This window comes from Madurella fahalii (assembly GCF_045866475.1).
Source record: "Madurella fahalii IFM 68171 DNA, scaffold_2, whole genome shotgun sequence".
In the NCBI taxonomy this organism is placed as follows: Eukaryota; Fungi; Ascomycota; class Sordariomycetes; order Sordariales; genus Madurella; species Madurella fahalii.
Window position 1 is genome coordinate 6,096,518 of NW_027263972.1, and position 14,630 is coordinate 6,111,147.

General features: G+C 53.9%; 4 protein-coding genes across 4 annotated transcripts; 2 read left to right on the top strand and 2 right to left on the bottom strand.

Moving 5' to 3' along the window:
- Positions 1–1,170: 1,170 nt before the first annotated feature.
- On the bottom strand, positions 1,171–2,732 carry SER33 (D-3-phosphoglycerate dehydrogenase 2; the record flags this gene model as incomplete). Its single annotated transcript, XM_071059954.1, has 2 exons — positions 1,171–2,287; positions 2,431–2,732. The coding sequence occupies 2 exons, from the start codon at positions 2,730–2,732 to the stop codon at positions 1,171–1,173; spliced, it is 1,419 nt and encodes a 472-aa protein (XP_070916055.1).
- A 1,160-nt stretch (positions 2,733–3,892) lies between these two features.
- NAP1 (histone chaperone) lies at positions 3,893–5,370 on the bottom strand (the record flags this gene model as incomplete). The annotated part of the gene is made up of 5 exons (XM_071059955.1): positions 3,893–3,943; positions 3,998–4,317; positions 4,369–5,082; positions 5,162–5,241; positions 5,324–5,370. 5 exons carry the CDS (start codon positions 5,368–5,370, stop codon positions 3,893–3,895), a joined length of 1,212 nt encoding a protein of 403 aa, XP_070916056.1.
- A 1,568-nt stretch (positions 5,371–6,938) lies between these two features.
- Positions 6,939–11,369, top strand: MFIFM68171_04536 (Cation-transporting ATPase; the record flags this gene model as incomplete). Its single annotated transcript, XM_071059956.1, has 8 exons — positions 6,939–7,088; positions 7,160–8,080; positions 8,141–8,275; positions 8,329–8,395; positions 8,447–9,510; positions 9,564–9,717; positions 9,779–11,032; positions 11,086–11,369. The coding sequence occupies 8 exons, from the start codon at positions 6,939–6,941 to the stop codon at positions 11,367–11,369; spliced, it is 4,029 nt and encodes a 1,342-aa protein (XP_070916057.1).
- Positions 11,370–12,306: 937 nt separating this feature from the next.
- MFIFM68171_04537 (Lipid biosynthetic process) lies at positions 12,307–13,479 on the top strand (the record flags this gene model as incomplete). Its single annotated transcript, XM_071059957.1, has 1 exon — positions 12,307–13,479. The coding sequence occupies one exon, from the start codon at positions 12,307–12,309 to the stop codon at positions 13,477–13,479; it is 1,173 nt and encodes a 390-aa protein (XP_070916058.1).
- Positions 13,480–14,630: the final 1,151 nt, after the last annotated feature.

A 14,630-nucleotide genomic window follows, 5' to 3' on the forward strand; every position in this document is an offset into this window, starting at 1 on the left:
CCCGCGGCAAATCCGTTATGGACCTTCATACACCGTTGAATCACCAGCTAGTTCCTACGTAGTACCATACATAGCACAAGTCGAGAGAACTCGGGCAAGATGTGCCCTGCCAGCCATTCTCAACACCACCCCCTCCCAAAAATCGCACAAGAAGGGGATGGGGGAATCGGGGATGTTGCATGAAAGCGAAAGGGCGGGGAGGTCTGCTGCAGGGGTTGTTTACCACCCACAAAGTGGGTCTGGATCCCCACTTGTCTTCCCCAACCATGTGGAAACATTTTCGCGCTTCTTCACCGACCACTTGCATCGGCGATGGAGTCTGGGAATTGCGTAGAAAATCGGGATGGCCTTTTCTTTTTTTTTTTTTTTTTCCTTCTCTATTTGTGTGTGTGTATTAACATATTTCATTGCGGCTATGGAGCAATTCTTTTAACTTTTTCCAAGGATTATCGAGGGTAATAATTATTGACACGAATATCAAGCCCGGTGGGAGCTTCAATGGTGACCCGGCTTGGGTAGGTGGAGATAATAAACCCGAGAAGTGCACGTCCGTTATGGATACAAAGCACAAGCAACACCTTCTCTCTTGGCTGGGCTCTGAGCCGAGCACAGAGAGACAAAGCTGCGTCGTGCTGCTAATTTGCAACGTATACAAGCTTCGTTTCGATTCCGGGCTAAATTTCAAGTGGACTGTTTAAGTTCCATGGTCTCGGCGAGCCGATCCCACGCTCCCACGTTCTAGTGCGTCACGTTCGGCGAACCGCATCCGTTCAAATCTCGGAGATACAAACCCCCTGAAAATGATCCGCCTGGGGGATGTTTCAGATGCATGCTCTTATCGACTTCCATCTTTGTCATCCATCCTTTGCTGTCCTTGCTACTGGACATGATGCAGGAAACACCTTCTTGATATGCAATTTAACTAAAGCCAACCATCCAGTATTTTGTTGAAACCTAGCTTTTTACCGTCTATGGGTCCCAGTGTTGATGCCGGTATCGTTACCGGTCCGTTTTTCAGCGATACATTCCAAATGCATGCTGGACATGGCATAGGGCTAACGAAAAGGAGCCCACCGTATGTTGAAATCTCAAGGACTCCGCGGCGCCCGGGGGCCGTTGTCAACTCGTCAACTCCATATATCCCCAAGGATCCCTATACACATGCCTGATTTACTGCTGGTAAAGAACCCGAGTGAGAATGCGCGAGTTGAGCGAGTCCAAGCTGTCGCGAATTTCTTTGATATCCTCTGTCCTGATGTCGCTAACGTCGGCCATCAGATACGCGATATCGCCCTTGCTATCCGAGATTTGCTTGTCTACGTTGTGCTCGGCCAGGATCTCGTTGACCTTGCGCAGCACGCCGGGCACATTGCGATGGATGTAGATGACGCGCGCGTGATTGTGCTCGTCCAGCGTCAGCGAGCGCATCGTCACCTCGGGCAGGTTGACACTGCCCAGCGTGACGCCCTGGTTGATGTAGCGCACCAGCGCCTCGGCCACCTCCACGCCGATGGCCCGCTGCGCTTCCTCGGTGCTGCCGCCGATGTGCGGCGTGAGGATGATGTTATTGAGCCCGCGCAGGTCCTCGGCCCAAGCGTTAAGGTCATTGACAAAGTAGTCACCGTTGCCCGCGGGCTCGTGTGGGTACACGTCTAGCGCAGCGCCGGCCACTTTCCCTGAACGCATCGCCTTAATCAGCGCCGGGATATCGACCACGGTGCCGCGGCTGGCGTTGATGAGGTATGAGCCGGTCTTCATGCGCTCGAATTGCGCAACCGAGATCAGGTTCTTGGTCTCGGGTGTCTCCGGGACGTGCAGTGTGACAAAGTCGGCCTCCTCCAGCAGGGCGTCGAGCGTCGGCACCTGCCTCGCCGTCCCGATGGCCATCAGAGTGAGAACGTCGTAGTAGATGACCGACATGCCCATGGCCTCGGCTAAAACCGACAGCTGCGAGCCAATATGGCCGTAGCCGACGATGCCGAGCGTCTTCCCGCGAATCTCCCAGCACTTGGCACTGACTTTGTTCCAGGTGCCGCGGTGCATCTCGAGCGAGCGGTCACCCAGCTGGCGCGCGAGCGTGATGATCTCGGCAATCACTAGCTCGGCAACGCTGCGCGAGTTGGCAAACGGCGAGTTAAAGACTGCAATGCCATGGCGGGCGGCATACTCCAAGTCTACCTGGTTGGTGCCAATGCAGAAGCAGCCGATGACCAGCAGGTTCTTGGCCTCTCGCAGGACCTTGGCTGTGAGCTTTGTCTTTGACCGGATGCCAATGACATGAACATCCCTGCTTGCTTGTCAGCCCTGATACCGGATCCTGAGCCGTCCGGGGAGCCCGGTGTCTGTAGTGATAACTAATGTCTCCTCCAAGGGGATGGAGAGTCCACTTCTGGATACAGAAGATGAGCTTGGGTAGTCTATAACACTCACTTGATTTTCTCAATGAGCTGGTCTTCGGGCAGCGAAGACTTGAGAAATTCCACCTGGTAACCCTGAGCCTTCAGAATGTCTCTTCCCGTCTGGTTCACATTCTCCAGCAACAAAATCTTGATATCCTCGGTGTTGAAGGGCTTGAGCTGCCTGCTCTTAACAGCCCTATCAACGAGGCTTCCAGCCATGAAGCCGCTTTGACTTAGCGGAGGCGAGTGGAAAGTTGTGGAGGGGGACACGCTGAGGCTGTAGGAAACCGTCTTCCCCAGCGAAGGTTGCGCAATGTCTTTTGGGTTCGTCATGGCGGAAAGGGAGAGATTAGACCAGGGAGAAGGCAGGATTTTATCTTCAAGTTATTTACGCTCTGGTAGCCAATGCGAGCATATGTGTCGATGTTCGGAGTCTTGTCATGGTAGGTAGGCCCCGCGGATGGGTCGGATGGTGGGGTTGCTGGCTTTATAGTGGGGGTTTGAGTCACTGGAAAAGCTGCGGAAAGAAAATCTTTTGGATGACGGAATGCAAGCCCTGCTTTGCAACTTATTAACCGCTCCGTTTGCCTCCCATGGCGTGTGTAGTTTCATCCCTTTTAGATTTTGCAGCCCCTCGGTTGAATCTCACTCTCGCCAGGTGCTGCATTACCCAGTTTTGCTATTTTATTGAATCAATATCATTCCATCAAGAAGTTGCCGAGACTAGAGAGTCGTCCTGGCCATAACTTACACGTACCCCGGAGCGCTGTCCGTTTGTGTATTCCGGTCGGTGACCGAGCCATGCCTATGTGTCAGCGGCTTAGTGGGACTAGAGCTATTGCGCAATGCGTTCCCCTAATTTTCCGGTTCTCGGGACCCTTTATTACCAATGACGGGACCATGCCGCTTGCATGAGCCACAGCCTCGCAGGATCGCAGCCTTCCAAGCCTACCCCGACCCGGTTATATGGGTCCGCGGAGCGATGCCGGAGGGACTGGATGATTTGCACAAACTTCACACAAGCACTGCATAACATGATACTACAAGCCCTGACGAACTCGGAACATTGCTCTGCGAATACCGTGACCCAATCCTTAATGATAAGTTTCTCCGGGCCTGGCACCCAAAGCCTCTGTCGCAAACACTTTCTCCTGCCCCTTGTCCGGTCCCCCTTTTAACCGCCGTCTATGCCACCACTAGGAAAGTTGCCAAGCATCCTCACACAGTCAAACTCCCTCGGATGGCTTGGTATGGAAAACAACCGAAAATGTCAAGGCATGTAAAGGCATGTTCCAAGGCGAACGTCCTCATCGACCACTTGCAAATTAGGATCTATCGGCCTCCAGATTTTCCGTGCACCGCTTGGTTGGCTCCAAGCTGGGGTCCGTGGTCGGGTTGCTGTGTGCTGGGGATTATATGTGATCAGGCCCAAAGGGTCTGAGGGCTTGCTGCCCTGATTAAGAAGCCCGTGGATCAAACCGAGACACCACCGTTTAGCTCTGCTTGCACTCGGTGGGCTCTTGCTTGGGCTTGGAGCCATCATCCTGGATGACGTTAGTACGCACACTTGGGGAAACATAAAGTCACGGAACGCCTACCTCTTCCTCCTCAGACTCATCCTCATCATCATTGTCCTCGCTAGCGTCATCATCGTCCTCGTCGTCCTCGTCGTCAAAGTCCGCAAGGTCATCCTCATCGAGCTCCTCAAAGGCAAGAGCCTCGCCAGTGAACCAATCGATCGCGCGGGGAATCAGCTTCTCCTTGATATCCTCACCAAGCTGGTAGTCTAGCTCCAGCCGGTCTTCGATATCAGAAGCAGCGTCGTCGTCATCATCCGTCGGGGCCTTGGGGGGGGAGAAGAAGTTGAAGAAGGATTCGGTTGGGACAGTCTTCTTGACGATACGGGTTTGCTTGGTGGCTGAGTTTGTCAGTGGCGTGTTCTCATACCCGCGGTCAGAGACAAGCTTACTCTTGTTCCGCTGCTTCTTCTGCTCAACGCGGACTGTCAGATCCATACCAGGTTTCCAGTCGATCTTATCGCCCTCGGCATGGTCGTAGATGAAGTCGCCACCGTAGCCGCTCTCATTCTGATAGAAGTAGGTCTTGGTGATGATCTTGTTGGTGAAATACTCGTTCTCCGCAAACTCAAAGATGAGGCGGAAGCCAGGCTTGTCGAGATACTCCATGCGGATATCGATCAGCGATTTGAGCGCACCCTCATCGCGGTCGGTGATCATCTCGGCGAAGGAAATCTGGTTCTTCATGGCCGAAAGCCAGAACTCGGGAATACCCGACACCTTGGCTGTCTCAGCGGGTTTCTCTTCCTTGACGGCGGCGCCCTCCGTCTCCTCGGACTCCTCATCCTCTTCTCCAGCCTTGACCAGGTCATCGCTCGGCTCGGTTTTTCCGTTCACGATAGCCGAGCGCTGCTCGTAGAGAGGAGTGAACTTGGCGAAGTACTTCTTCTCGAGCTGGAGGACCTCCTCCTGGAACTCAGCCTCGAGCTTCGAGTGTTCCTTCTGGATGCCTTTCAGGCCAGCCACCCGGCGCTTGACCTCTGACGGCAGACTCTCGATATACCCTGACGACCGGCCAACGAGGGAGCCGAGGCGGCCCTGGATTAAAGATACAAGCCGGGGGTCTTTGGCGAAGATAGAAGCAGCCGTCATCTTGTCCAAATCCTCTATGTTCATCCAACGCCGTCAGTACGTGTCCGCTTCGGGCCGGCTTTGTTGGGTAGCAAGCAAACGGCAGTAACTAACCTTCCTTGATGCTAGCAATGCCGGGCTGCTGGGCGTGCGATGAGATTGGGGCATTGTTTGCCGGGGTATTCTGAGGGGTACTAGAGCAGCCTTGGAGTCAGTATGGCTTATCGCCCGTAGAAGCGGAGCAGACGTCGTCGTCGCGGCCCAGGGGAAACTTACGGAGCGACGGCGGGGTCAGGCCGCTTGTTCTTGATGGGCTCAGCCATGGCGACTGTGTCTGGTCGAAGGAGCGATACTTTTCGAAAAAGTAGAGAATGATCTGCGTCCGAAGCAAACAGGCAGGCCTGTTGGTTTTATGTGGAAGAAGAAAATGCTGCAAAATTCAAGGATGGACTGATGGCCCGTGGTTTCCCTGGAAATGTTGAGAGAGGGGGGAATGCACAGCGAATGGATTAGGCCTAAGAAAATTTGCGGGGCAACTGGCCTGTGCGAGGAACAAGGGTCGTCTCGTCGTCTGGGCGCGGACGTGCCTTTTTTTTTTTGTTTTTTTTTTTTTCTGCCCTTCTGGACTTGACTCTTGGTATCGCGATGGGGAATACTCCCCCAATCCGCGGACCATTCTGCGCTTCAGCACTGTCGCATTCGACGACCCCACACCAGCTACCAGGATCTAGTTGACGTGGCAGTCTTTGTTAACGAACTTCTACCTCCCTTTGACCATCGTCAACGCTTGGATTTGTTCTAACAACAAGGTCTTCACCGCTCAGTGACCGCTCTCTCGACCCTATCAGCGAGGGTTCTCGGTCATGGATTTCGGCACCCACTCGGGCCGTGGAAAGTTTCAAGCATTCCAATTTTTTCTTCGCCTCCCGCCGTGCCCCACCTGTCAAAGAGCGCATGGTACTGTACACGTACATACGAATGTTTCCTGGACTCGCCTTGGGCCCAGGCCTCGAGCGCCGATCGTCTGAAGACCCAAGTTAAGGTATCTTGGACACCGCCCGCTGCCGACGAGAGGAGAATCGCACTGCCAAACGTTTGTCTTATCTTACACTTTGCGAAGCACTCCTCAAAGCGCTGTCTTAGGATACGCAGGCCAGAGATTAAGTAACGGCTCACAGTACGGAATGCAGTTAACGAATCCCGGGCGAATACCCATGTCCAAGAACAGGCCCACTAATTCGGTCTGCGTGAAACTCTCGGTATGGTGTGTCTACACACCGGAACGGCGACACGAGATGGAAGGCACGGTGCTGATAGGACCGCCTAATCTCAAGGTGTGCGTTCTACAATGACTCAACTCGTCTAACTGAAGCTTGGCGCCACCTTGCCAAAGCTTCCTCGTATACGCATCCGTGCCGATGTTTGCCATCGGGAATAATCGTGATAGTGCCTCCGAATGGTACAGGTTACCTCGGTGTCACCGTCCATTAGGGGCGGAGCCAATCTTGCTCGTATGGTGTAGCTGTAAATGCGCTTACACTTACACCTAGAATTAGCCCATGGCTATAATGAAACTTGACGGTTGACTGTATAAATCAGTTGCAGCAAATCGGCAGTTTTCCAAGCAACCCGAGATAAAGTATGTATGTAACCAAGGACGCCAAGCAACCGGTAACAGCCAGTCAAGGCGGCATGCAACTAGCGGGGCCCGTTTCGTCCTGAAATCGACGTCATGGGCTTATCGGAACTACACTACAATCCGTAGCTCCACAGCTGCCTGCATCTGATCTCGATTCGCGTCGAGGGGGCGACGAGTGAGTTCAGCGTGCTAAGATGCGTACCTGCTGCACCTGCTCCTGTAACCACACCGAGTTCTTCAGGAGAAGCAGACATGGACGAACCCAATGACTCGATCCGCGACGACCAACAGCAGCCGTCGCCGGCGAGCCACGGCCACGGCCACGGCCACGGCTTCTATCGTCTCGAGTCCAACCAAAGTAACGCAAGCATCTTTGAGGATGTGGAGATGGCACAGGATGAAGTCAGTTGAACCTGTTGCGCCTTTCTCCATTGGCTTGATATCTGGCGGGGATGCAGCTAATAGACACGCAGCTCTTCGCGGGACCCATTGCAGAGTCCCTGCCGTCGAGTGTCTCTGCATTCAGAAACCGACGCGCCCGCGCCGACTCTACGACGAGCTTCTCATTCTACCAGGAGGATGATGAGCTGGAGGAGCCTGGTGTTCCGTTAGTTGAGGATGGCAGACATCCCTCAGTCGACGACCTCGACGAGCTGCCGTTCGAAGACGAATTCGAAGAACAAGAGGATTCGGCCGACCTCGAGCACATTGCCGATGATAATGACTTTGTACTGCATCGTAGGACATCGACGCAGTCTAGGGGTTCAGTGCGCAGCAGATTGCTCAGGCGAGACAGCGGCGTGTCCGCAGGCAGTGGATACGGCGCAAACCGCTGCAGCCAAAAGGTGTACATGGCGAACGAGGACCTTTACATTGCTATCGCCGGGTTCCGAACCAGTGCCCTGGGACTCTCCACATACATTTTCATCTGTGTGGCCACTCTGGGTGTGGGGTGGCTCCTCTTCCGCTGGATACCAAGGTGGCACGTCAAGTTGGTCGGCAAGCCGTCGCCCCTACGTGAATGCGAATGGGTCGTTGTTGAGAATCAGTGGAACGAGATGGCAATCTTGAACGTCGAATCGGCGCCGTACGGGAGATCCTTATCGACCGTGTTTGGCGCCCCCGGGAAGTTAACTTCGTATCTGCTGGACGACGACCGGGATCCTATCTTGCACGATCTCCGAATGATCAACTACCGTTACGTTCGATTTTATTTCCACCCGGTCAGGGATAAGTTCCTGCTATGTAATGGTTGGAAAGACCCTCTCTGGTCAAACATCCATGAGATCCGTGCCGGCATCGGCAGCGAAGAGAAGAGCCACCGCGACGTCGTCTTTGGAAGAAACCTCATCGATATCGAGCAAAAGTCGATGTTCCGGCTTCTTGTTGACGAGGTAGGTTTTGGGCCAAGCTGCAACGGACATGCGGACATGCACCTTGCTGATTGCATCTAGGTGTTCCATCCTTTCTATGTCTTCCAAATCGCCAGCTTGATTTTATGGTCGCTCGATCAGTACTACTACTACGCCATTGCCATATTCATTATGTCTGTTGGCAGTATCACGACGGCTCTCATTGAGACTAGATCAGTAAGTGATCTCACGATTCTGTTCAGTTTCCGTGATTTGCTGACAAAAATAAGACAATGAGGAGGCTTCGCGAGATCTCCCGGTTCGTATGTGACGTTCGAGTTCTTCGAAACGGCTTCTGTAAGCTCCTAGTGAGCCGGCTTGATATGTTTCCCAGCTGACACGCCCCAGGGCGGAACATCCCTTCCAGCGAGTTAGTCCCAGGCGATGTTTACGAAGTCAGCGATCCTAGCCTCGGCCTCTTTCCGGCAGACAGCCTACTGCTCAGCGGCGATTGTATCGTTAATGAAAGCATGCTTACTGGCGAGTCAGTGCCGGTGTCCAAGACTCCAGCAACCAACGAGACGCTTCGAGGTCTGGATCTGGCAGCATCTACCATGCTCCCAGAGGTCGCGAAAAATTTCTTATTCTGTGGGACCAAGATCATCCGCACGCGCCGACCGCAGGAAGATCAGGATGGAGAAGCCGTTGCGCTTGCTATGGTCGTAAGGACAGGTTTTAACACCACCAAAGGCGCCCTGGTTCGCTCGATGCTCTTCCCCAAACCCTCGGGATTCAAGTTCTACAGAGACTCGTTCCGTTACATATCCGTGATGGCCTGCGTGGCGATTCTGGGATTCACGGCATCCCTTGTCAATTTTATCCGGCTTGACCTGGAATGGCATCTGATCGTTACTCGCGCTCTGGATCTTATTACCATTGTGGTACCGCCAGCCCTTCCCGCAACCCTAACCATCGGTACCAATTTTGCACTGGGACGGCTAAAGGCCAAGCAAATCTTCTGCATCAGTCCCCAAAGGGTGAATGTCGGCGGCAAGCTTGACCTGATGTGCTTTGACAAGACAGGCACCCTGACTGAAGAAGGCCTGGATATTCTCGGCGTGCGAGTCGTCTCGCGGACAAATAATCGATTCAGCGACATTCTGACGAGCCCCGACGACCTTGCCCCGAATCACGGCGGTACTCCCGTGGATAAAGACGATGTCGGCGCTCGGAAAGCAGCACTGTATACAATGGCGACCTGTCATTCTCTTAGAACAGTGGATGGCGAGCCAGTTGGGGATCCTCTCGACCTCAAGATGTTTGAGTTCACGGGGTGGTCGTTTGAGGAAGGAAACCTTGGTGGTGGCAATATCGATGATGAGGAACAAGGGAATCTTCACCCTTCGATTGCCAGACCACCGCCGGAAGCTAAATATCAAACTACGGGCGCAGCGCAAGCTTCTGGACAAGACGTAGGCAATGGTTGTTCATTTCATCTGGACTCTGGCCGCTGACAACCCCCTAGGTCCCTTTCGAGCTGGGCATTCTGAAGTCGTTTGAGTTCGTCTCGCAGCTCCGGCGGGCCAGCGTTATTGTGAGAACATTTGGCCGGCAAAGTGGAGACATATATGTCAAGGGAGCTCCGGAATGCATGCGGGAGATCTGCAGACCAGAGACATGTAAGTGCTAATCTATTACGCAATCCTGGGGTCGCAGGGAACAGAACTGACAGACTCCAAGTCCCGGCAGACTACGAAGATCTCCTCTCGCAATATACCCACAAGGGGTATCGAGTGATTGGGTGTGCGACTAAGCATATCAAGAAACTCAGCTGGGTGAAAGCCCAAAAGATGAAGCGGCACCAAGTAGAATCCGACCTGGAGTTTGTTGGTTTCATCATATTCGAAAACAAGCTGAAGCCCACGACGGCTTCGGTGCTCAAAGAGCTTCTCGAGTCCAACATTGGTGCCGTAATGGTCACCGGGGACAACATCCTGACGGCAATAAGCGTGGCGAGGGAATCGGGAATGATCAGCAAGACAGCGCATTGCTTTGTTCCCCGGTTCCTCACAGGTCACGCTAAGGATCCAAACGCCAGTCTGCAGTGGGAGAGCATTGACAACCGCGTCTACCAACTTGACCCCAAGACTCTACTTCCGTTGCCGCCGCCGCCCGAAGGGGATGCATCCCTGCCGTATGACATATCAAATCTACGTAACTACTCCGTCGCCGTCAGTGGTGACGTGTTCCGCTGGGTAATCGATTTCGCACCGTCAGAGGTGATGCGGAGGATGCTAGTCACTGGCAAGGTCTTTGCGCGCATGTCTCCCGACGAGAAGCATGAGCTGGTGGAGAAGTTGCAGAGTATCGACTACTCGTGCGGATTCTGCGGCGACGGCGCAAATGACTGTGGCGCACTCAAGGCTGCGGATGTGGGTATTTCGCTCTCGGAAGCCGAGGCCTCCGTCGCCGCGCCGTTCACGTCCCGAGTCTTCGATATCCGATGTGTGCCGGAGGTGATCCGCGAGGGCCGAGCAGCACTCGTCACCAGCTTCAGCTGCTTCAAGTACATGAGTTTGTACTCGGCCATCCAATTCACCTCGGTCAGCTTCCTGTACGCGTCCGCGTCCAACCTGGGCGATTTCCAGTTTCTCTTCATTGACCTGGCGCTCATCCTGCCCATCGCCGTCTTCATGAGCTGGGCCGGTCCGTTCCCCGAGCTTTGCCGCAAGAGACCGACAGCCGACTTGGTCTCACGCAAGGTGCTTACACCACTGCTGGGCCAGATATACATATCCATCGTGATTCAGGCTCTGGTGTTTGTGGCTGTGCGCCGGCAGCCGTGGTTCATTCCACCCAAAATCGAGCATACAAGATCCAACGTTGAAAACTCGGAAAATACGGTACTCTTCTTGACATCGTGCTTTGAATACATACTAGCTGGGGTGGTGCTCAACGCGGGCCGGCCGTTCAGGCGGTCTGCATTGAATAACTGTAAATCGCTCACCCTCCGCATTTGATATGAATATCCGCTGACATGGTGCCAGGGCCCTTCGTTGCCACAATAGCCACTACCCTCTGCATCACGTTGTTCATGGTTGCCAGCCCACCTCGTTGGCTGTCGAGTTTCATGCAGCTCACATACATCAGCTGGGACTTTAAGTTGTTCATTGTAGGACTTGGTCTACTGTATCTTGCCCTGGCGTGGACAGGAGAGCACTGGGCGTTCCAGCCGCTTGCGCGTCTTGTTGGCCGGATAAAACAATCCTTGCTTAAGCAGGCGAAGCAGAAGAAACAGTACAAGATCATACAGGAGCAGATGTTGTTTTAGGGTTGGCTAGTTCTTTAACCGTTGGGTATCGTAATCCGGTGAATGTGAGCTTGTATAGCCTAGCAATAGCATGAAATCATGCTAACAGGCGTCTCGGGAAGGCGACTCGGAGTCGATGGTGACTATAATAGGTAGGCGGCATCGTTTCTGTCCGTTTGTATCTCATTTCGCAAGGTAAAAGAGCCATTGCCACTGAGCAGCAGCTCAAGCATGGATTGCCGATGATAGCGCCGGAATCTATGTGAAGATAATGTGTGCATCATCTGACAATAGCAACAGTCCTAGAAGCCCTAGAAAACAGGTAAGGCCGAGTTACAGAAGATCTCTTTTGCGTTCTCCTCACTTCTTTGAAGTCACAGCCTGAATCAATCGGAAGACTAGTGGAGGGGGCGATCTGCCCGTGTCCAGTCCATTTACACCGCTTCTATCTTAATTTCTGGGCACGGAATGGGTGCTGTTCAGGTGCTGTCAGCAAGCCCCGAACCGCGGGAACAGTGGCTGTTTCGAGAACACTTGGCATTAGGGCATCATGATTGGTAAAATGAGCAGGCAGGCCTACCCGTTCAGTGCTGAGTTCAGACTGTTGAGCAATCAACCCAACGAGGGGAGGTGAAACGCGGAACTGGATGACATGTTAAGGAAACTGCCCATACGTTCAGCAGAGAGTCGTCGTTGAATGTCCTCAATCCTTCGGTTATGGATATATATATAAGGGAAATCCTCCATGCCGAGGCACACGTTTATGGTTCAACCTCTCGCAGCTCGACCTGACTGAGGAAGTTAATCGACCCCAACCCACAGAGCCCCCATATCCCGCGAAGCTAAGCACGGCTCGCGCCTTCTTTACTCGATCGAGCAAATGAATTTTCAAGATCCGAACAACAATATCGCAAGGCCCAATTGCAGCCCTCGCTCGCTTCAGCAAGATTCTGCCAAGATGAGTGACAGCTTGGCTACCCGTGTCAAGACCTCACAGGAGGAGACCACGACCATGGCCTCCTCGAGCGGAAGTGTCTATGGTACAGACACCTCTGCCTCTTTAGCGAAGAACATAGGCAACGGACTGACTGTATACACAGAGAAACTAACCGAGAGGCTCATCGACGGCGGCTGGCTCCCGCACTTCGTCCTCCGCATGGGCATCCGGAGAGAGTTCCGTCTCCGTGCCCAGGAGATCGCCACTCCGAATTTCGAGGCGGCCATGGCCTGTAAAATGGAATTCATTGAGGAGCTGAGGGGGTCAAAAATCGCCATCCACACCGACGCGGCCAACCAGCAACACTACGAGGTGACGACCGGCGTCATGGCGGCCGCCCTTGGCCCGCGGATGAAATACAGCTGCTGCCTGTTCGAGACGGGCAAGGAGACGCTAGCTGAAGCCGAGGACAAGATGCTGGACAGCTACGTCGACAAGATGGGCTTCCAGGACGGCATGAGCCTGATCGACATCGGATGCGGCTGGGGCGCGGCCGTGCTCTACTTTGCCGAGCGCTTCCCTAACTCGCGCGTCGTCGGCTTCTCCAACTCGCGGACCCAACGCGAATACATCCTCAAGGAGGCCGAGAGGAAGGGTATCGAGAATGTCACCGTCTTCACGGGCGACGCGGTCACGGTCGACCTTGGCGAAAACCTCTACGACCGCATGATCTCGTGCGAGATGTTCGAGCACCTCAAGAACTACGACGGCATGATGATCAAGGCGGCGCGGGCGCTCAAGCCCGGCGGCCAGTTCCTGCTGCACATCTTCTGCCACAAGGACACGCCCTACCACTTTGCCCAGGGCTGGATGTCGACCCACTTCTTCACGGGCGGGACCATGCCCTCTGCCGACCTGATGCTGTACTTTCAGCAGCGCGACCTCAAGATTGCGAAGCACTGGTGGATCCACGGCCGCCACTACAACCAGACCATCGAGGCCTGGCTCGCCAACTTTGTGGCCAACAAGGAGCGAGTATGGCCCCATCTGATCGAGATGTACGGCGAGGAGAACGCGGCCGTGTGGTTCAACCGCTGGCAGGTGTACTACTTAGCCTGCGCCGAGATGTTCGTTTCGGGCGACGGCGACACATATGGAGTCACCCACCTGCTGTTTGAGAAGACGGAAAACTAGCTGCCTGCCGAAGGAGGATCCGACAGAGCGGGAGTTGTACGATATAGGAACAGCCGATTCTGGGATGAGTGGACTGAGCCCTGGAGAACATCCTAGAGGAGTTCTTTTATTACTAGGAGTTAACGATAATGAATTTGATAACCCTACAAAAGTTTTGCCTATGTGACTGATTGAGAGAATGCTGAAATATTCAAGCGATATGTGAAAAAAAAAAAAAAAAAAAAAAAAAAGGCAAGAAACGCTAGCAATGATTCATTAGATAAGTGAAACCATCGGGGTCTCTCTCAGCAAGATGATCCTTCTTTGCTCACCAACAAATCAGTTGAGCGGAGAAACAAACGTCAGGCGAATCTCACGAAGCACCCAGAATAACACAAACGGGATGACTTGGCTTCCATAGACAACGCCGGTATGGTTCGTGTATCGTGTATATTTGCCGTGGTATGTACAATTCCTTCCCAGGAACAAGACCGACCAATCTCCGCCGCCACCATCGCGTTGCTTAATGATCCCAGGGGTGTTTCCAACCCATGAGCACCGGCCCTGTTTTCCGTGCGAGAATTTGAGGGTCAGCTGTTGAACCTCGGCGGGAGGGGTGAAAGTGGGAGGGGTGGAAGTGGGAGGGAGTGTGTCGGTACCATCTTTCTTTGCGCGGTAAAAGATCTGTCGCGGGGAATTGGACTCTGTTAGTCGGTTTGTTCGCCCGTGTAGAGGTATGGATGCCCGAGACCACGGTTACATACCCAGAACCACATTGACGCGCCCAGGCCGGTGGCCAGGAACCGGTAGGCCCGGGGAACGGGAGGTCTGCCTAGGCCGGCCATTGCTTTTGTCCGTGCTGTTTCTGGACAGTTGATTAATAATTGTTAGAGTGCAATTGGGAGACGAGGAAGGGTAGTATCAGGACTCACCCTCTGGCAAGTCGGATTGGAGGTGCGCACGGGTTAGAAGTAGTGGGAGGTCGTCGCGGTCCAGTGAGCTTCGCGGATCACTGCGTCAAGTGAGGTCGGCTCGGTTGTCGTTTGAGTGGTGAGCTCCGATCGACCGGGGCATTGGTACGTACCCGGGCTGCCGAAGCTCTCGAGGCTTGGTGGGGATTTTGTGCCTGATAATTGGGGCTGCTCTGCAGATAACGGAAGAGCATCTTCGGG